The sequence below is a fragment of the Drosophila ananassae genome, chromosome XR (genome assembly GCF_017639315.1).
Source record: "Drosophila ananassae strain 14024-0371.13 chromosome XR, ASM1763931v2, whole genome shotgun sequence".
Classification (NCBI taxonomy): Eukaryota; Metazoa; Arthropoda; class Insecta; order Diptera; family Drosophilidae; genus Drosophila; species Drosophila ananassae.
In genome coordinates this window covers 22011229-22033496 of record NC_057932.1, presented here as the reverse complement: position 1 = coordinate 22033496, position 22268 = coordinate 22011229, and the positions used below count along the sequence as shown (strand labels likewise).

The following is a 22268-nucleotide window of genomic DNA, read 5'->3' as shown; positions in this document are numbered from 1 at the left end:
ACCAGCGTTTACTCCTTCAGTATTCGCAATTTGCACTTCCGACAGCGTTTATTAGAGTGCGAATATATCGATAAACGAACCGTTTAAGGTATTCCACTCAAGAATTCAGATCTACGTTGGCGAACGAAGCCTCCTCTCCTTCCAGCACTCCCCTGGAATGAAAATGTTGCGTTTTCGTGTTTGTGTTTATAAAGAAATGTTGGAAGTACGCCAATGGAGATTGGAAATCGAGAACTGGCACTGCGCATTACGAAATGATTTTATTTGCCACTATAAATTGCAGTTGATTTAATTTCACCGTATCTACTTTACTTTGTAAGGCAACGGGAAACCTATTTGGAGCAGCAATTGAGCGGAGTGCAAAAATCTGGTTCCCATTGTCCGTGTATCTTTTGGATATTTATTGTGTGTGTGGTTGTCTGTGTCCGTGTCGGTGTCGGTGTATGTGTATGTGTGTAGTTGTATCTGCAGCTATATCAGTTGCATTCAAATCCAAAGAAATCGTCGAGAAAGGCAGTTGACAATTGTGGAATTGCGATTGCAATTGGAACTCGACGGCAGAAATCTGAGACGGAAAACTGGTTTTTCCTCTCAGCCACCGTGCTCCGTCCACTGCCTCCACGCTTATACATTATATTTATACACTTAGGCCTAGGCCTATGAGTGCAGTTCAATGAATCGAAGTTAACGAAGAAAAACCCAGTCAAAAAAAAAAAATTTGACATAGTATTCGTCGATATGGCTTGCATATGTACACGTATATATTCGACTTTATTGTCACTTGCGGTGATCAACTCGCATTATTCTGCGCTGTTGTTCGGTGCAAGTTTTCATTTGGCATTTTATTTTGTTTATAGTTTTGGTGTAATTTTCAGCTTGCACGAACGAGCACAGAGTCGACACACACAGTCGTGTTTGTAAATCGTTAATCGAGGCATCTCACTCTTCCGAAAACTAACAATTGTTTTTGCTCGAATTGACTTCGCAGAAATCACACATTTAGTGAGCAGTGGTTTCTGGGAAAGCGTGAACCGAACATAGCGCAAGCTAATAATGTATTTTGATTATAAAAGGCACACAGTACTTTTAGGCCACTTGTAATTACCTGGTTCCTTTTGCCCTCCCCCCCTTGCAATTTTCTATGCAGTTCTTTAAAAACGTCTTAGGTTGATTTTTCTCACATTTTGCACTTGAACGACTTTCAGTTGAAATTTGTATTTATGTAATCGGAGGCATCTACTCGTATTCGTATAAGTTGGGCACATAGTATATTCATTTTCCACTGCAATCTCCTCTCTCCTTTCCGATTCGGATTTGGTTTTGCTGATTTACTTTGTTCGGTTGCCCCATAAACAAAGCAATTTACATACAGAACCCCATATATCAGCGTTCTGGCGTATATGTGTATGCGAGTACATTGTGATTGCCTCTCTAAAGATTTCGCAGTTGTTGCTGCTTTTGTCATGCTACTGCAATCAATGAGAAACAACAGCAAAAGCCAACTAAACCATAACAAATAGCGCTGAACCTAGAAGCGCCCCGAAAAAGTGCCAGCTTTCATGTTTTCGGGAGACTAATAAAATTCTATGATCCAAAATTCTATTTATAGTATCTTGTACGCATACTAATGAATTTCATTTTATTCTTTCAGGTAAGTTCCCCACGCTTTTGAGAAGCAGTTTAATTGGTTAACAAATTGTGAGTAATAAAATGTAAATTAAGAAAACCAAAAGCTTTCAAATCATCAAATTTCAAACACTATTTGTGTATACTTTTGAAAGCAACCTTTTAAATTCCACACCATCTGAAAATGGGCCTAAAGTTCACATACACAACACGGTCCAGTCCGCACTCGTGTTTAGTTGGAAGTGAAATACAAATTGCTGGGCAAACAAATTATAGATAAGTTCCTAGGCTACTTAACCTTTGAATTGAAAGAGCTGTTCGACACGGGAAATCGGCTATATTTCAGCTTCGTTTTAGGCCTCGGGTAGAATTGGAAATAAAAAGGGCCAAGTCCTCAGGATGTCTTTGTCCCCTAAAAATATATATTATTCCTTATATTTATTCTCCGCTTTCATCATTATCCTGTCGCTATAAGTTAGCGATGAACGAATGAATTTTTTCTCGGCGCAGACACATGTTAATTGCGAAGAGTGGGTTGTAGGAGTGTTCTTTTGGCATCTAGATGTGTTGCACAACACCCACACCCACACCCACACACTCGCGCACCACATTTTCATTAATTATTTAATGGCAAGTCACAAGATGGTGGGTGGCTAGCGTGGAAGGACCTCTTTTTGTCCTCCGTCTCTTCGCCCTATTCTCTGCTATTCGAGAGCAAAGAGCAAAGGCCAAAGAAAGTAGTGGAGGCCAAAAAGGATAGATGTGGAGAGCACTCATCCACTTGACATATATTTTTTCTCTGTGGCATGTTGCAATTTTTGAGTCTAATTATCCAACCGTGAAACAAAGGAGCGTCTCTGTGAAAACTACTTATCAAGAGCGGAGGACACGACCAATCCTTCAGGGGATGCTTCCCCAGCAAACTCCATCAGTTGTTGCCCTGTCTTATGACGGGCAGGATGTCCTTTCCAAGAGCCATGACTGAGGCATTAATAGAGATATTATTTAATTACGATTGCTGTTTGAAGTGCGTCAAGAAATTGGTTCTCCTTATTGAGCTGTTGTGCTCTTTGTGTCCCTGTGATTTTCGCCTTCGGCCTTAATCGCGTGACACGGCTTGAATTCGTTTTTATAATTCGAGGCCACCTACACACCCGCCTTCTGTGTATACATACCTTAGTACAGAATCAGATAGGAAAATAAATAATTTTTTTTATATATACATTTATATATACATATATACCTATTGTACATACATAGACATATAACGCTGTAGTAGCGTCCGACTCTTTTTTCGCAACCCCTTTTCATAATTTGTTGTATTTTTTCCACCCATTTCACTCGTCTGTGTTTTGTTTTTGGCTCCTTTTCATTTTCAATTTTTTCTTTAAAAAGGACGTTTTCGTTGTTTGCCTTTTGGGTGCAGAAGCGATGATATAAGCAACTGAAGAAAATTGTTAACCAACCACCAACAAAACGAGAGAGGGTGGTGAGGGGTGGCGGGATGTGTGGTGGCTGGTGGCTGGGCAGGAGGGGGCGGGAAGTGGGAGAGTGGGGAAGTGGGGAAAAAAGCAGGCAAACCAGATGAGACGAGACCATAAAACCGACAAACTGCGACACGAAGGATACGATGTCCTGTCCAAAGGCAGTCAACCAACCAGGCATCACCACTTCCCTCCTCCCCCACCCCCTCAGTCAGTTGGCCAGAGGCGCAGGCAGGACTCTGTCAGAGGGGGTTCTAGCATTTAGTTTAAGGCGCTAATTATGTGTGGCATATCAGCGAGGCTCAAAATTAAATTATTTATTTTTAAAATTTAGTTCCTAACTGTATCTTGTCCTTTCTCTCTCTCTGACACAAATCTCTCTTCAACTTCAGATAACCAAGACTTCGCCAGTGTTTTTTGCTCACTTTTTATGCCTGTGTGCTGCTTCTTCTTCGTGCCATCATCTTGTCGGAAAAACCTTAAATAATTTAACACTTCGCCCCACCACTTCGTCTCCCCAGCGCTGCTCCTTCCCGCCCCCTTCCGCCTTGGTTTTGTTTGGTTTTGGTGTTTTTCTTTCTTTTTTCGGTCTGTGGTGAATTACAAGTACCGAATGGAAAAATTGTGAGTGGGGGCGGCGAAGTGGGCGGGGGGCGAGGGGCGGGTGGCGGGTGGCGGGTGGCGGTAGAGTGGTGGCTTCCCATGTGTTGAAATAAGAGTGTTGAGTTAGTTTTCCGCCTGACGGAAAATAGAATATTTTTGTAGCATATTTTGCTGCGCAACATTCCCTGCCTACTTTAACCAGACTTTCACATCTATGTGTGTATATGTGTGTGTGGAATGAGTTTGTGTTTGTGCCGGGATAAGCGGGTGTACTCGTACCTAAAAAGTTGTCCTTTTTTCGCTGTGTATGTGATTTAAATGAATTAATTAAGGTTTCAATAACGAGTTATGAATGAGAAATAAAAGCCTTAAAAAACTTTTCCTAAAAGCTACTCTTGTTTGAAAATAAAAATGCCATTTTCTTCGAATGTGCCTGTTTTTTTACATTTTTCTAGGCCATGTCCGCCATTTTCTCCTACGCTCCTCGGCCCCTACCACCACGCGCCTCTCGTTTTTCTCTTGACATTTTGCAGCCAACACCCCCAAACCCTTTCGCGTTCTCCCCCCCCCCCCCCCTGGTTTTTGGTCCGTTGCTAACCAATAAGTTTGTGACTTCCGCCGAATAGCGCGAGCCACGTACATGCACACCCACACATACATGCTCGTATGTACGTGTGCATGTGTGGGAGAGTGCCCCTCGCCTTGTCCGTCCCTCCCTTCCAAGGGCCTTGGCAACATTCACTCCGCCATTTTGAAATTGATACACAGTCGAAAAGGTGGCGGGGGGAAGGTTGGGCTGATGGCTTAGGTGGTGCGTGGTGCATGTCGCGGGGTGTGGCGTGCGGGGGTCAGTAGGAGCAGGCAAGGGATGGAATGCTGAAATTTTCAAGAGGACCGGGGGAGAGGTGGGGGATTGTGGTGGGTTTAGAGTGCAGCAGGTGCGGAAACATCGAATGCATTTGCCCCAAAACACGCACATACACAGAAGCTCTCAAAGCTCACACACACACACACACGCAGCAACACGCACCTCACACACACACGCCTATGCACATTCTCCCACAAACACAAACACAAACACAAACACATGCACGCGCTGAGAGATGCAAACTTTCCATATTTCCAGGCGAGTTTGAAATATTTGCTTTGGTTTTGGCTTGGCCTCCATGTTTGACGGGCCAGTTCCCCTCCTTCTCCTTCTCCTTCTGCTTCCACGGCGCCCGCACTCCACCCCTCCACCATTCCCCACTCACCTACTTATCGCCCACCCGCCCCCAGGTCCTTCAGCAGCTGCTGACGGCTGCCCTGCTCCCTCCGACCAGTACACTGAAAGATGGAGGGAACACCTCGTCTAAAAATGGTTGGATGCTCTCGCATTGAATTCTATGAATGAGTTGAGTGCTTTGAACCCAAATAAAAAAGGTTTTTTTTTAACAGTGTAGCGCTGTGCTCTTTTTTCCAAGTGCACCTCTCCGCGGTGACAGCGCTGCCACAGCCTCTGCCGCCGCCTCTACTCAGCCCTGTTATGTTGCTTTAGTTTGGCACTGAGATGCTGCTGCCTTCCTGCCAGGCAGGACATGAGCGAGACAAACGTAACGATTCCAGTGCGGGAAGCGAAGGACCTCGTGCCCCTCGTGCCCCTCGTGCCCCTCGTGCCCCTCGTGCCCCTCGACGCCTTCGCCCACCCCCCTATCCCCCATCCCCCATCCCCCATCCCCCTCCTCTAATCGTTAACCCAAGAGTGAGCTGCGAATTTTGGCGAGAGTAACCAAACTCGGCCAGAAACAACATCACCACCTCCTCACGTGCCCCTCTCCGCCTTGTCGCGCAACTCAAAGCCAGCGACAGGGGCAGGGCAAGGGCAGGGTAGTGTAGTGGCGCAGATGAGCCAGCCGGACTGAAAGTCGATGGCTTAAACCAATCACAGCTGCAGAGCACCTCCGAAAGACCGGACATAACGCATACGCCCCGTATTCCGATCGCCTGCCAACCCGGAAGCAACAGTAACAGCTATCTTACAGATTTAAAGATGCTATCATGACTGTTTTCAATAACTATTACGCCTATTGCTACTAGTATGACCTTCTGCACTTGCAATGCCAAAGGCAGTACATGGATAAAATTAATCATACGCCCTGTTGGGCAAAATCGGACTAAACTTCTATTTCTGTGTGACAATGTGGGATTTGACGGCCAGATATTGCTTTATCACAACTATTTTTTGTAAAATCTTTCCTCTAAATGGGAATTTAAGGAAAACTCTATCGATATCCTGAATAGTTTTCCTCGGGGAGCAGGAGCACTGGTATTATAAAATGGGGCTTGACACTGCGGCGGCGGCAGATTGGAATAAACAACGAACCTGGGGGCACAATCAGAATCGAAAAACGTATCTGAGTGGGAAGCAAAGAGGCGAGAAAGCAACGAGACAAAAAGGCAAAGAAGCAAAGAGGCGAAAAAGCAGCGTGTAAAGCGAAGGCATAGTGAAAGAGCAGCGTAAAATTCCAATGAAATTACGTATGAATGATTTTTATTATTAAAGTGCGCAATTGCCACGACTCGGTCATTGTTTTCTCTATTGTATATAGAGCTACACACACACACACACACACATACATACATGTAAAGCGTACTGTGTACATATGTATTTGAAAAGTATATAGTGGGTACATGCACACTCTTATGTGCAACTAAGTATGTCACACAATTAGTCTGGCTGATAAATATTCCGCGCTGCTCTTTTTATTCAAATTTCAATATCCACCAACGGACTTCCGAACAGTCAGTCCCCACCGCAGTGAACTTCTGAAAATCGGCGTTCAAAATCACATTTCAATGTAGATTAAATGGCCGGAAACTTGAATTTTAATGTGATAATTGGCCCTCGAGAGTGCAAAGAATGCCAACACACTTTAAATATGAAAATTGTAGGGCTCGCCGCTATCTCAGTTTGCAGTTGATTCGTGTTTGGTCTTCTGAACGGTCCGCCCCAACTACAGAATCTTATCTAGGCGATTTTAAATAACATTGTTCCAATAGAAACACAAAGTTCAGAAAACAAAACGCTGCTCAACTAAGTAGGGGGCAATGTGCTCAAATAAAGGGGCACTCTTACAGAGTTCCATACAGACATACATACATACATACATATGTATGTATGTTCGTAAATATGTGTGGGGCGGACTAACACACACATAGTTACACAAAAAAGGCAAACAAAACCGCAAGATAAGGGTAGGAGGGTACAAAATGGGAATCAAAATCAATAACTGAATAGGCATTGGAAAAAATAGCTAGAGCTAGTGGAAAATAAGAACGTAAAGCGATGCGGAATTGATCAATAAATATGCTTATCCAATATAGGTAACATACATCCGTACATGTATGTATGTATGTACATATGTATATATGCAACCAAGTTACGTGTTGTGTGCTTTCGTAAACCGATTCTCTGGAAAACGAGTTGCCTCCAGCTGAAAGCCAAAAAGCCACCAAAGCTTGTCCTGAATGAGGCGGACTTCAGTTCCTCGTCCATTTCACCATTTTAGCATTATGGACGACAAGTAAACACCAGATTGAAGTCCACATAATGTTCTCCACTGAAAGGGCCTCTTATCTCCATTTCTTAATGCCTTCATCCGCTGGAACACAAAATAAAAATGACGTTTAGGTGTTCGGAGGAGGCATTTGGAACTCTCATTTGTGGAATATTTATGAAAAGTAGGAAAGTCCGATACCGATAGGGAAGGAATTTGGGGTCTACTCTCTCTCTAGAACTTCCGCCATACGTTCCCGGGTGATTTTTTCTCTGCTTTCTCTGCCTCCGTTATCTTCGTCCCTCCGCAGCGCCCAGCCCCAGCCCCAGCCCCCATCCCGTCCACTGCCCCAGACCCCTCCATAAATTGATAAGAAGAATGAAGTTAACTCATAGCCGCAATCCCCATATAAGTAATAAATTTCTATATATACCATTCGCATTTAGTGTGTGTTCCGTATGTACATGTGTATGTATATGCATGTGTGTGTGTGTGTCCCAACAACTATTTTTATTTACTTCGTAGTTCTGCCCTCTTGAACTTTTCTAAAAATAACACTCAGTTTCCCCCCGCCCGCGCCCGTCATTTCGTGTTAATATAATATGAATAGTCCTCAAAAATTCCATTCTCCTTGGAACTCCTACACCAGCTGTTTATTTTATAAATATTTCATTAAAAGACAAATTTTTAGGGCACAAGTTGTAGTTCCTCTGAAGCTTGTTGCTAAAAACTGCCACGCCCCTTGTCTGGCCCACTCAGCTGTATGTGTTTGTCTGGTATGGGTATGGTAGATACCCCTGGATACCGCGGCATTTCTCCCAAATTTTGGGGTTATCCCAGATTGGAACTATAGATCTCTAGGCAGCCGTAGCCGTAGCCGTTCGGTGTGCCGCCATGTTTTCATTTTCTCCGACTCTACTCCATCGTACTTGAGCTTTTATTTTGCAGATTTTCTACGTTGCGCCTTCTTTTATTATGACTATTATTTCCCTTCTTGCGCTAGTCGCTGGTGCTGCCGCAGTTGCTGCTGCTGCTGCTGCCGCTGCCCTCTGCCGCAGTCACCGCTGACGTCGCCGCTCGGCGATTTGCGCTTACTCACAATCAAATCTCACGCCGCATTTTTAGTCTCAATAATAACTGAAACGAAAAACACGCGCAGCCGAAACGAAGCGCAAACCAAAAGAAACGCGAAAACGCAAAACGGCAACGACAACGGCGACGGACAACAACGCAAAATCGAAACGAAAACAACGACACATCGTCAAACGTCAGTTGCCTCTTATTTATTTTATTCTGTCACTCTTTCATCTGTGTTCGTTTTTTTTTTACATATATATTTTTTTTAAATTGTGTTTTATCTCCTACTTCTTCTTCGGGCTCATTGTTTCTTACGCTTTTTCGCCCCAAGAGAGCCCAATTGTGTGTGTGTGTGTGCTCATTGTTTTTGCATTTCGCGTTTGCTCAAATAGTAAATTAAACTGTTTTCAAAGAGTGAGTGAAGGGAGGAAGAACGAAAGAATAAAAGGAAAGAAGGAGAGGAGAGGAGAAAGAGGAGAGCTTGGCCAGCAGCTCAGCTCGTTCGTTTCGTTTTCGTCGTCTCTCGCTGCGTTTTTTGTTGTCGTGGGTCGTCGTCGACGTCTGTTTGGGACCGAGTGGGCTGCTCTCTTTATCTTCTCATCCGTCGGCGACGGAGAGTGGGGGCTCTGTTTTTGTTGTGTTTGTTTGTTTTTGATTTTGTTTTTGTTTTTGTTTTTGTGTTTGTGTTTGTTTGTTGTTGTACTTGTTGGTGCAGCATAATTAGACGTCGTCGAAGTCTCGTGAACTGCGAGAGCTAAAGTCCCGAAAGCCGAACCCAAGATCTAGCTCCATCTTCAGCACTGAGTTTCGGAGCAGGTGCCGACAGAGCAGTCATTTGTGCAGTTTTTAGTTTTTAATTCCCCTGGCGTCATACATTTTCCCCACAATAAATTAGATTTTGTTGAGTTGGTTGGTGCTTTTTCAATGTCAACGGCCCAATGCAATGTTTGTTGTTAATGAGAAAGCTTGTTATAATAGCATTAGTCTCCCCATTTCTCTCGTTGCGGTGTCTCTCTATTCCGTCACACACCACCTCTAGCTCTCTCATTCGCTCTGTTTTGCCGCAATTGTTTTGTTTTAGCATTCGCGGCATGATAATTTGTTGTTTCTCCCAGTTCAGGATTATACATACATACATGTGTGTTCCAATTTGTTTAATTTTTTGTTTAAATTAATTTTTTTTTTAGTTTTTTTTTTTATAAAAAGGGAAAAAAACAAAAGACAAACGACAAAGAAAGACAAACCCAATAAACCTCAAAAGCTGTAGCAATTCTACAACTCAGCCAGGAAAAGTTAGTTCTGTTAGTTGCCAGTTTATCCCCTTTCTATCTGTAATTTGTATATATGTATATATAGTCGCCACAGTCTTCGACTTGACTGACCCGTATACCCTATACAAAAAAATGTTTGTTTTCAGTTCGCTGTGTTTTTTTTCTCCGACATTTTTTTAATGGTGCGGTAGCTTAGTAATTTATGATATTGAATATATTTCGGAGACAGTGAAGTCTCGATACATGGAAACCACAAGTTCAATAAAAACTAGAAGAGTAAGCAGTTCAATTTCTTCTGTCATGGGGCGTAAAGGGGATGTGAAGGGAAATACAATTCCGTGTACGTCATAGGTCAACATCGAAGGCAGACTGTAGGTTCGTGTGCACATCTGACGATTATAGAGCGGTGGGCTGTGTGTGTTTGTTGATTGACTCAACTTGACGACGGCGACACACGCGCCGCCTCACAAAACTTTTGTTTTACACGCCGAATCTCTTATTTTATTTGTTATGCTGGTCGATTACGTCAGCTGACATTCGTTTTCATTTTTCAGGGACCTGGGAAAGCATAATATACATAAGCATACGTGTGTATGTCCGTCCGTCTGTCTGCGCATAGCCACCAACCGTATGCAAAAATCATACGAAGACATGCTACATATGTATGTGTGTACAGGGTACAGGGTACAGGGTACATGGTACATGGGGCAAGTAAATCATTTGGCGGTGCCATTCGCATTTGTTTTGGGTGTTTCGGGTGAAAGTTGGACAATCCAAGCGGAGGAAAGCCGAAAACTGCGCCGACTACCGACTATCGAGTGACTGAAAGAGTCAGCGTCGAAGTCAACCCATCCTTGGGAAGAAAATAACAACTGCCAAAAGTACAAAGTGCCCAGCCGAGCTAATTGATTTTCATGTTCGTTGCTGAGAGCCGAAATATGCACCAGTAAGTACCCACCATACATCACGTCATTCCATGCCAATGACTTTTGTCGTGTTCGGGCACGTAATTTTATTTTCGTCTTGAATTTCATTTCGTTTAATTTGTGGTTAATTGACTTGCCCCATTTGCATATCCATTGTTTGTGTGTACACATGTGTGTGTATCGCGGCGATCGGAAAGATCTTGGCACAAAATCTACAGGGGGCCAAGAAAGCTTCTAGTCGGCTCCACTAGGTTTTGAGACACCCTGTCTGCCTTTCCCGTACATTCGTCCACAACACTCTCTGCTTCTACCAAAACCGTAGGATTGCATAAAATCATGATTTGTCAGTACAATAAAAAAAAAGATTTTAGGAAAATACATACATATGTAAATTATAATCACGACGGGTTTTAACTTTTAAAAAAATATATATTTAAACTTTATTAGGTTTCATTCCGATCTTAAGTCTAACAAGGCATTATATCTTAACCTAAGCTAGATTCCGACTGACCAGGCTTGAGCTGATTCTTTTCCTTCTTGGTTCGGGATCTTCCCGAAGTATATTACGAATTGAATTCCGAAGAGAATTTCCCGAATGGGATTGCTGTGATCAGCATGGAAAATTTGGGTATCAATACGGATGCTTAAAAAGGGGAGCCGCAGTGGCGTGATTCTAGCGGATGTTTAGTCTAATGTTGTTTTTGCCGTGGCCGGCTCAATAGGGGGAATTTGTTTATTTCATTTCTCAAGCTTGGTCTTCCGTTAGGGTGCTAGATGCGAGTGTGGGAATGTTTATATTATAAAGACTCAAAAGAGCTTGGTGGCAAGTGCCCAAATAATTGTTTATAATATTCATATAAAATATGGCTTAAACTTCTAGTTAATTCTCCCCCTCCTAAGATGAATCGTCCCGATTCATTACAATTGTGCGGTGAGGGAGGTGATTTTATTATTAAGTTCGGCAAATGTTATTTCAATATTTCTTTCAGATTCAACTTCTGCAATGGATTCTGCAGTGGTTTCGTTTTTTGGAATTTCTATTTCTTGTTCAATATTGGTTCGTTTTAATTGAATTTGTTTTAGCATTTTGAATATTATTTTACGTGATTTATATATGGCACAAAGGATAAGTATTACAATTAATAATATGAGTTCAAGGGATATTTTTGTATTTCCTATTTTTACAAACGGGTTTATAATGCTTATGTTGTCTAAACTTAGTTCGGAATCGTTGGAAAATATGTAATCTGTTATTATATAATTATTGTATTTATACTGTGATATATAATCCAACATTTTCTGTTTTTCGTTGATGTATTTTATATTATTGATAATTATGCTTTCATTAAATAAAATCAAAAATGCGCCATTTAGTTTTGTTTCGTTTACAATATTTTCTCCAGTGAGGAGAATAGCGCCTTCATCTAAATTTTCAAATTGTTTATTTTTTTCTCGTATTTTTGAACAGTTTGCCTTTTTTCCATTTAAGAGATTTATAAAACACGAGCTCTCGTTTGAGAGTTTACAATAGTTATTGAATATTTCTTTTTTAAAGTTTGTTATTTTATAGAATTTTCCATTACAGTATGCTGTCTTATCGTCTATTATTAATTTTCCATTATTTTGGGCAATTGCCCTTGATGTGTACAAGCTACAGATATTGTTTATAATTGGGTATTTTATGTATATTATAAGTAGGTCTTGGTTTTTTATTATTTTAAAAGTGGAGATGTCTAACAGATCTGATAGTACAACTGGTTTATTTTCGTGTCTAAATATTTCTTTAATATCTTGTTCGTTTAGTATTTTCGTATTAAAAATGTCTATTTTTGCTAAGGTGATTGTATCGATTAAATTTTGGATATCAAGTGTAATTAATTGTAGTCGGTGTTGTCTTACTTTTGTTTCTTTGTTAACAACGATTGTGTTAAGAATTTTGGTCATAAGTTGGACTTCTTGAAATATACGTGAATTTATTGTGAATTGTTTGTTATTGTTTTCTGTCAGTTCGTTAATTTTGTTTTCTATTCTTATTAAGTCGTCATGGTCTGGTGTACCTGCTAGCCATTTCCATGCTGTGCCCAATTCGTTAATGCCCCTTTTATTTCTTGATGGTATTAATTGGGACATAAGAATTTTAATAATGTTTAGATTTTGGGAAATGTCCCAGTCTGAATCTGAGTTGCTGTTGTTAGTATTTTTATCTTCTATTCTAATTATTTCTTTGTAAAAACTTAGGTTTGTGATATGAAAGAGGTCCTCGAATGAGTCATACGTCAATACATCGTTTTCATTCTTCAGTAGTAGGTATTCGTTGTTAGTGTAGTCGATTATTTCGGAGTGGCAAGTGATTATCAAAATGGTGATGATAAATGGTATTTCCATTTTCTGTAAAATATGGCTTATTTAATGTTGTCTTTATGAATAACTCGTTTCCTATTATTAATGATTACTTTATTGGGTAAATTTTCCTGAACGACTTGTTTTTTAAATCTGGGACCTAATTTGTTTCTTTCTCCGTGTATTTTCTCGTATACTACTTCTCCTACATGATAATTTTTATCTAATTTATTTTTATTATGATAATCTAACATTTTAGTTTGTGCTGTTTGTAGTTTTAATGGTAAGTCACTGTGATCTATTTTGTTGAATAAAATGTCGTATGGTTTTTGATTTGTTACTGAATGAATTGTCATATTGTAGCTTTTTGCTGCTCTTATAATAACTTCGGAATATTCTAGGAGACGGTACTCATCTTTAATACAACGAGCTATCTCAGTTAGGGTTGAATGGGCTCTTTCAACTTGTCCATTCGAAAGGCTATGTCTGGGGTCTGCGTAATGGATTGAAATACCAGAACGCTGTAGGAAGGATTTAAATTGTGCTGATGTAAAGCTAGGTTCGTTATCTGTCATAATCGTTTTAACTTGGGGAAATGTTTGAAGTATTTCATAGACTTTTATATCGATATTTTTTTTGTTAGTAATTTCTTTTACAACGAGGTATTTGGAATAGGCATCAATGCAAGTTAAGAAGGTTAGATTTTGCGCGTAAAAAATGTCAATATGTAAGTGTTGGCCTTCTATTTTTGGAATGGGGGCTTCTCCAATAGGTATTTGAGTCGGGTTTCTATTATATTTGTTCGTATTACAAATTTCACAATTTGTTATATATTCTTTTAATTTTTTGTACAGATTCGGCCAATAGTATAATCTGGTTATTTGTTTATAATTTTCATCTAATCCTCGGTGCGCTCTACAGTGTGTTTCCTCTATAATTATTGCTTTATCGTCATTATTTGTTATGTCTACAACAAAACTTTTTGTATATACGAATTTATTAATGAAGTTATTTTTTAATTGAACTTGAATTTCATACAACACTTCAGGAGTACAATGAATCCCTGTATTAATATTGGGTTGTAGATATTCTTTAAGGACTGTAACTAAGTTTTCTGGTTGATCATATTCAATAATATGACGTTTATTTTCAAATACATTTATCTGTTCATGAATTGTGAATTTTCCCTTTGCTATTAAAAGTTGTTGTTTAAATTGATTAAGTGGTTTTTTTGTTTCGCCTATAATGTTACTAAAGCTACTTTCGGCTGAGTGTTGGGTTCCGTAATCCGTGGATTCTACGTCTTCATCTTCTGTAATATTATTTATTTCAATTCGGGACAGTGCGTCTGCTACTACATTGGTAGTACCCGGTTTATACAAAATTTTTGGCCTGAAGCTTTCTATGTAATTGAACCATCGTTTTAATTCCACATTTGGGTTTTTATCCGAAATTGCGTATGAGAGTGATTGATGGTCTGTATGTATTTCAATTCCTGATACTCCGTACAAATAGTTTCTTAGGTTTTTTAATGCCCATACTATTGCTAAAAGTTCTTTTTTGTTAGTCGCGTAATTTCTTTCAGTTTTGTTAAGGGTTTTTGATATAAAAGTGATTGGGTATCCGTCCTGAGAAAGTACTGCTCCTATGGCTACGTCGGATGCGTCAGTTGTTAATGTAAATTGTTTTGAATAGTCTGGTTGGACCAGTTCTATTTGGCAAATTAGGTGTTCTTTGAGTTCATTAAATGCCTGTATTGCAGTCTCGTCAAGAGTAATTAAAACATTTTTTGACATCCTCTTGGATATTTTTCCATTGGAACCTTCTAATAATCTAGTCAGGGGTTTGGCAATGGTTGCATAGTTTTTTACAAATTTTCTATAATACCCAGTGAGACCCAGGAAGCTACGCAGCTCTCTGATATTTTTGGGAATTGGGTAATTCGATATGGTGTCTATTTTTTGAGGATCGGTTTTAATAACGTTTTGCGCTACTACATATCCTAAAAATGAAGTTTCTAATTTAAAAAATTGAGATTTTTCTAATGATATTTTCATATTGGCTTTATGTAAAATATTAATGATTGAATTTAGGTCTTTGAAATGTTGTTCGAGGGAGTGAGAGAAAACAATTATGTCATCCATGTAGACATGGCAGAATTTACCAACATGTTCTCGAAGTATATCATCCATTGCCCTCTGGAAGATTCGAGGTGCGTTTGTTAACCCGAATGGCATTCTAATGAATTCGTACTTTCCGTTGTTAATTGAAAATGAAGTTTTTTCTACGTCTGATTCTTTCATCAAAATTTGGTGGAAACCTGATTCTAAGTCTATAGTACTAAAGTATTTAGCTTTTCCTAGATTTGATAAAATGACTGTCGGATCTTGCATGGGGTATCTATCTGGAATCGTGCTAAGGTTTAGTTTCCTGAAATCGATGCATAATCTATGTTTAGGGGTGCCATCTTCATTAGTACCTTTTTTTGATACTACAATTACGGGTGAGTTATAAGGACTTTTGCTGGGTCTAATGATTTCATCATTAATCATTCGTTGTATTTCTTGATTAACAAATTCGTTTACTGCTTGTGAGTATGGGTATTGCCTTGAGTAAATCGGTTTATCGTTTATTGTGTCTATTTCACAGCGAACGTCCGTCCGGAATGGTAAATTTGTATTTATTTCTGAATGTACTTTTTTTATTGTGCTTATTATTAGTTCAATGTAGTTTTCTGTATCGGTTTCGTCTATATTGTTTTTTACATTGTTTATGCCAAAAATATTTTCGGCCGTGTTATCTATATTCTTTATATCGTTTGAATCGGATTTTACATCGGCATCGTGTTCAGTGTCTGAGTACCCTGAACCACTTGAGGGGTAGTTGTCGGAAATCTGACTTTTGGTGCATTTGGAACCTGAGTATTCCAAATTTCTTGTGTCGGAATGAACATCGACGGCGTGTTTGGGTTTTATATAACCCAAACTATTAGATTTGAAATTGTCAGAAGTATCGCTGATGGTGCTCTTAGAACTTAAGTGTTTCGAATTGTGTGTGTCGGATTGAACATCGACGGCGTGTTCGGGTTGTATGTACCCCAAACTGTTGCATTTATAATTTTCGGAAATATCGCTGACAGAGTTTTTGGACCCTGAGTACTCTAAAGTGTATATGTCGGAATGAGCGTCGACGGCGTGTTTGGGGCTTATATATCCCAAACTTTTTATGCTAAGTGAATTCTTGCTTGACAAATTTTCGTAGTTAAAATATTTGTCTAATATATATTTTTTTAGTGGAAGTATGGTTGTTTCTTTGTTTAGTTCTAATAAATTTATTTTTTCATCATAGTGCAATTTTTCGATTTTTCCCTTACATTTTAGTGTGTCATTGTTCGTGTCAATGACTGCTCCTATCTTTTTTAGTAAATTGTATCCTATTAATAAGTCTGCCTTTAGGCCCTCTATTTCGTAAAAAATTTGTTTTGTTTGAAAAATTGTTATGTAGTGGCATTTTTTTATTGTTGAGTATCCATTAACCGTGGATACTCTTTTGTAAATGGGCAATTCTATCCCGTTTTGGTAGGTACCTTTTTTTATGTAACAGGCTGTGGCTCCTGTATCTATCATAACATTAAGTTTTTTATTAATTTTTTTGTCAAATCGTAATATGTGTGGCAGACCTATTCTTCTCCTAAAAAATGTTCCTCTTTGATATTATTTATGCGCATTTGTTTGTTTCTAGGTTGAGCAGATGACTCAATTTGTGCGCGTTTAACTGCCTGTTCTGGTTGTTGGAATGAATTATATTGGAGGCTATTTGTAGTTTGGTATTGTTCACCATTTGGGAATACTTGGTTACTATTTTTATTTTGGATTTGGATGCTGGAGTCCACTTCCATAGGTTCGCTTCTGTTTTGGTATGTATTATTCCTTTGAGTCCAAGTATTATAACTTGGATAGGGATTATACCGAGTGTTATTGTGTTGATAGCTATTATGGTTTTGGTAGCTATTACTATTTTGGGGGTTATTTTTATTTTGGGAATTATTATTATTCTGAGGAGAACTTCTATTGTTATGCTGATAATTGGGATTTTGTCCGTTATAATTTTTGTAATTGTCGTTGGTTCTGTTCAGGCGCAATTGATTGCCCTGATTCTGACCATCAGATCTATAATATGGTTCGTTTTGGTTTCGTTGGTTATCGTTATAACGGCGCTGAGGTGCGCTAAAACGATAAGCGAACTGTGCCCTCATATGATTGCTCTCCATTTCTTGAACTCTAGCTAGAGCGTTTGGTAAGTCTGGAGGATTTAGGGAAAATAACATGCCAGAAATTGGGCCGTTTAGGCCAGTTATGAATACCCTCAAGGCATTTTGTCTATGTCTGAGGTTTGCTTCTGTAGTTATTGGATTTTCTTTTCCGTACGTCATTATGGTTTTATTTATTAAGAGGGTTAACTTTTTGTTAACCAAATTATAAAAGTCCATAACAGAAAATCTGTTTTGTGTCAGCACGCTTAATTCTTGTTCGATTATGTGGATTGGCCTCTTGTCGCTAAAGACAAAATCGAGTCTGGCCAAAATAGCGTCAAAGTTCAATACGGTTCCATGGTTTGTTAAAGCGTCATTGGCTTTGCCTACAATCTTGTTTCTTAAAATGGTTAGGGCTACAAAGTACCGACGACTTTTGCGGACATAGAGTCCCATTGCTGTTTCAGCGGCTTCTCGCCAAGCTACGTAATTGTCTAAATTTCCAGAAAATTGGGGAACGGATTTGACTATTTCTAGTGTTTCGTCGCATGGAATGGTATCGTCAATCTGTTCGATTTGGAATTCGGTCACTAAATTGGATTTGGAATCCAAGAGAGAACGTAACGTTTTTATTTCCTCATGTAGTGGTGTTAGGTTGTTAGCTATCAATCGGACAATTAGGTCTGATGTTAGTGTTTGTTCAGGTGTTTGTCGGCTTAAATTAGCGCTATGGCTAGTAGATGGACCGTTTGAGTCTGTCATTTTAAAGTTTCTTAAAGCGTTTATTAATTCTTCCAGTATTAATCACTATTTAGCAAAACAGCAGGCAATTTTTTTCTTGAATTTAATTTAGTATATAATTGGTATATTATATGAAATATATATAGACATATTTTGAGACGGGGATTTATAAAAACACAATAGAGGAGGAAAAAAAAAAAGGTTACATATAAATTCAATATAGTGTCGGTGTGTAAAATAGGATTTACATTGATGTGTTTTTTATTTTTAATTATTTATTTTTTTTATAAAACTAAACAATAATCTATCTCACGTTTGTGATTTTTTTTTGGTGTTCCTCTGATGAAATTGCTTTTTTTTTTTTTTTCTTCCTTCCCAGTCCTTTTTCCGTTGAGTGGGGGGTCTTCTGCCGTTTTTTTTTTTTTTTTTTTTTTTTTTTTTTTTTTTTTAAATATAGGTTTTTGGTTTTTAATTTATTTTATTTAATTTTTTTTTCACTTTTTTCGAGTTTGTTTAAGTTTTTACTTTTTATTTTTAATCTTTTTCTTTTTTATCTTCTTGTTTGTCGGGGTTGTTTGTTGTGTTTGTGTGTTTTTTTTTTTTTTTTTTTTTTTTTTGTAATTTTATTTTAGTTAATTTTTTCACTTTGTTCGTTTGATTCTTTACTTTTTTGGTGGTTCAAAATTTATTCATTTGTATATTTTGTTTTTGTTCTCTTTTGTGTCACTTTTTTCTTGAAAAAATTCCACTTAGGGCGTTGAGGGTTAATTTTTTTCACTTTTTTGAGTTCGTTTGATTTTTCACTTTTTGGTGGTTCAAAATTTATTTAGTTTGTATATTTTGTTTTTGTTCTCCTTTTGTGTCACTTTTTTCTTGAAAAATTCCACTTTGGGTGTTGAGGTTATTCTAGTTATTACCGGTACGTGATATAAGTTTTTTTACATAGAAACCTTTATTTTTCAGGTCTATGATTTTTATTTGAGGCACTCGCGAATATCTTTTTTTAATCGATATTTTTAATTAACGCGTGCCCCACGTTGGGCGCCAATTATAATCACGACGGGTTTTAACTTTTAAAAAAATATATATTTAAACTTTATTAGGTTTCATTCCGATCTTAAGTCTAACAAGGCATTATATCTTAACCTAAGCTAGATTCCGACTGACCAGGCTTGAGCTGATTCTTTTCCTTCTTGGTTCGGGATCTTCCCGAAGTATATTACGAATTGAATTCCGAAGAGAATTTCCCGAATGGGATTGCTGTGATCAGCATGGAAAATTTGGGTATCAATACGGATGCTTAAAAAGGGGAGCCGCAGTGGCGTGATTCTAGCGGATGTTTAGTCTAATGTTGTTTTTGCCGTGGCCGGCTCAATAGGGGGAATTTGTTTATTTCATTTCTCAAGCTTGGTCTTCCGTTAGGGTGCTAGATGCGAGTGTGGGAATGTTTATATTATAAAGACTCAAAAGAGCTTGGTGGCAAGTGCCCAAATAATTGTTTATAATATTCATATAAAATATGGCTTAAACTTCTAGTTAATTTGTATGTACTTCAGTTCTGCTGCAGAGACTAATGTGCGAGCTTTCTAACGCAGCAGCCGCAGTAGCAGAGATGTGGCAGCGGCAGTGCAGCCGGCGGCCTTGCCAAAAGAACAGTTGAGAAGCACCAAGAAGCAGAAAGAGAGAGCCGAGCGACAATGTCGCTGCAGACGGCTCGTACGCTCGACACGACATGTTGCGTATTGTGCAGTTGGATCGAAAAAGGACGGTTCGGATCTCTCGCTCTCGCCCGACTGCACAACACCCAACCTTGCTCGACAGGCCGTGTGTTCGAAGCAAACTAAAGGCACGAACAATGAAAATCATCGAGTAAAACTGCAGACGGCGGTGGTGCGGTGCGGTGGTGTCGTTTATTCGTTTTGTCGGCGGTTGCTAAACAGAATTTAAGTTCACTCGGTTAGCAGACACCGCGCTTCGTTACCAACAAGCAAACGTACACGTAGAAAAAATCTACATGCAGGCGGCAACAGCGGCATAAGAAACTGAAACCGAAACAGAAACGAAAAAAAGAACAGAAAGCAAAGCAGAAAAATACTTATCGAACGTTCGTTGAGTTCAGTTGATTTTTTTGTTGTTTATGTGTGTAAGTGTAGCGCGAGTGTCGTGTGTGTGTGTGTGTGGATTGGAATTGCCAATTTTAGCCGACTGGCTCTCATTGTCGAACTTAAAGAGCGAGCAACGTGACGTGTCGCGTCGTGTCGCAAAAATTCGCGCACAACTTCCTACTAAAAAAAAAAGTTCCACAAAAATACCAGTTTTTTTTTCATGTGTCTGTGTTAGTGCGAATCACAAAGCAAAAGCAAATGAGATCCCTGGAGAGGGAGAGAGAGAGCAGCTGATTTAGCCGGCAACTGTGTCAGCTGTTCAGAGAGAGAGAAAGACATGCTATGCTCTCTTCCCACTTTAATAGTGCATTCGCTTTAGCAATGTACGAACAACAAATTCAGCACCAAGAGCCCCAACAAACGCATTCGAAAAATCAGAAAAAACGCAGTACAACCGTAACATCAAACAGCGATAGCAGCAGCAGCTGCAACAACAGCTACATTATGTTAGCCTCTGCCGCAGCGACCTCGGCCGCCGCCCGCAAACGCAGCCGTAGCGCTAGCAACGGTAGCAAACGCAATGCCGGCAGCGGCCGCAAATTGACCAAGAGCGTGAGTTTTTTTTGTGCTTCTCTCTGTTTACATTAAAAGGTTGGCCGCACGTGCTGTTCGATAGCAAGAGAATGAGGGAGAGCGAGCGAGTGGCAGGGATTGCTGCGCGCCGAGCCTGCGTCGACAGCGACGCCAGCGTTAACAGTGCCAAATTGGGCCACACAACAATAACAGAGTAACCAACTGTTAGGGTGATAATGTTAAGCCAATGGGAGTAACTCAAATTAAAATGGGGGGAAAAATTGAAGATCTCTGATAAGTGCGCAAAAATAAATTGAAATAGAAGCGGAGAATCTGATAACTTAGGAACTGCTGGAAAAATAAACAAAGAGGAATCGAGCAAACAAACAGTTTTGTGAAACGGGCAATAAACAGACTGATAAGAGCGAAGAACCAGCCACAAAAATAGAAGCATTAAAATGAAATATTCGATTCATATATGTATTGTTAAATAAATTTTAGATTATGCAGTTTAATCGTGTTAGGGCCTTTGTTTTAAGAAGAATATTGTGTAAAAAATTAGTTTTTATTTAACTCCACCCGTCGGAAATTACCCAAGGGCCTTGCCTGGATTGAAATGGGTTAATCGGCGCTGTTTACGGCCCTAAATTAATTGCCACTTTTAGATAGTGTTTTATATTTTTAAATTGCAAACAATTGTCAATAGCCTAAATTTAAGCTGCAATAACAACAATACGAACGAATCGCTTATACGTTATTCATTCATTTGTTAGGCCAGCAGATGTTGGCGCTCTCCGGTTGGAGCTTCACTCTGCCTCTCTCCGGCGCCGCTCGTTAAGCTTCGGTTCCACTTCGGCTGGCAGTCGTGTCTAAAAATAAAACAGCATGTGTTTGCGGCTCTTTGTGTTGGTGTTGTATTTTTTGTCTGGGCAGAAGGCAATGAAAACGAAAATTTGCGTGACGTCTCTCGACCTTGACTCATCGACGCTGTTAAACTGCTGAGCGTCAGCAGAACAGCGGTAGACTCGGCAGCGACCCGGCGTCGCAGCTCGAGCCGAGTTCGTTGCTGAGGTTCGATGTTGGCTGCCGTTTGTTGTTGTTGCGGTTCCTTCTGTTTATTTATTTATTTTATTTTTTTACCCATATATTTTAATTTTTTTTCGTTTCGTTTGCTTGAAGTCAACGTCTTTGGCGGGATGGCAAACCAGTTTCATAAAAACAATCACACGCACAAGCAAATGGGTATATCTACGTATATTTGAAAGACACCTACTACTCTGTTATCACAATGTATGCAAAAAAAAATAAAAATAAATTATACAAACAGACATACATGATGTACATATAGGAGAAAACTGGTTCGCTTAGCTAAAATAAACTACACACTGCACTGCAGCAAGAAAGTGGAACCTCAATTATACAAAAGTCAAAAGAAAAACAGTATATAAAACTATAGCTAAATTTGTTTGTGGCTAGGATTGTCTGTATTAGGCAATGTGTACTGTAGTTCCTAGAATAACGTTGCACGCACTAGAAAAAATACAACGGTTGTTGAAGCACTATTGGAATGTTCCTCTCAACGGGGTTTCGCTCTCTGCGCTCGTCCCCCCCTCTCTTCAACTTATTTTCTCTCAATAAGAAATGCATGCGTAATGCAAGTGAGTTCCGTTGCTTTCTGTGCCACACCCACACAAGGCCCAGCCACCCACCCTGCTTGCCTCTAGCTCTCCCCCC

General features: G+C 39.5%; 1 protein-coding gene across 6 annotated transcripts in view; it reads left to right on the top strand.

The window, feature by feature from the left end:
• The window catches only part of LOC6501918 (neurogenic protein mastermind), a 75362-nt gene that overhangs the window by 45602 nt on the left and 7492 nt on the right, over nt 1-22268 (top strand). Inside the window, exon 1 of one of the 6 annotated variants that reach the window (XM_032452366.2) lies at nt 7877-8516. The exons of 4 other annotated variants lie outside the window; for them this stretch is intronic. Coding sequence is in view for 1 of the 2 variants with exons in the window: in XM_014904181.3 (XP_014759667.1) it covers nt 20304-20573 (270 nt within the window). In the remaining variant the exon portion in view is untranslated. Of the gene's footprint in view, nt 1-7876; nt 8517-19404; nt 20574-22268 lie in introns of those variants that run through there. One more of the 6 variants, XM_014904181.3, reaches the window with a different exon arrangement.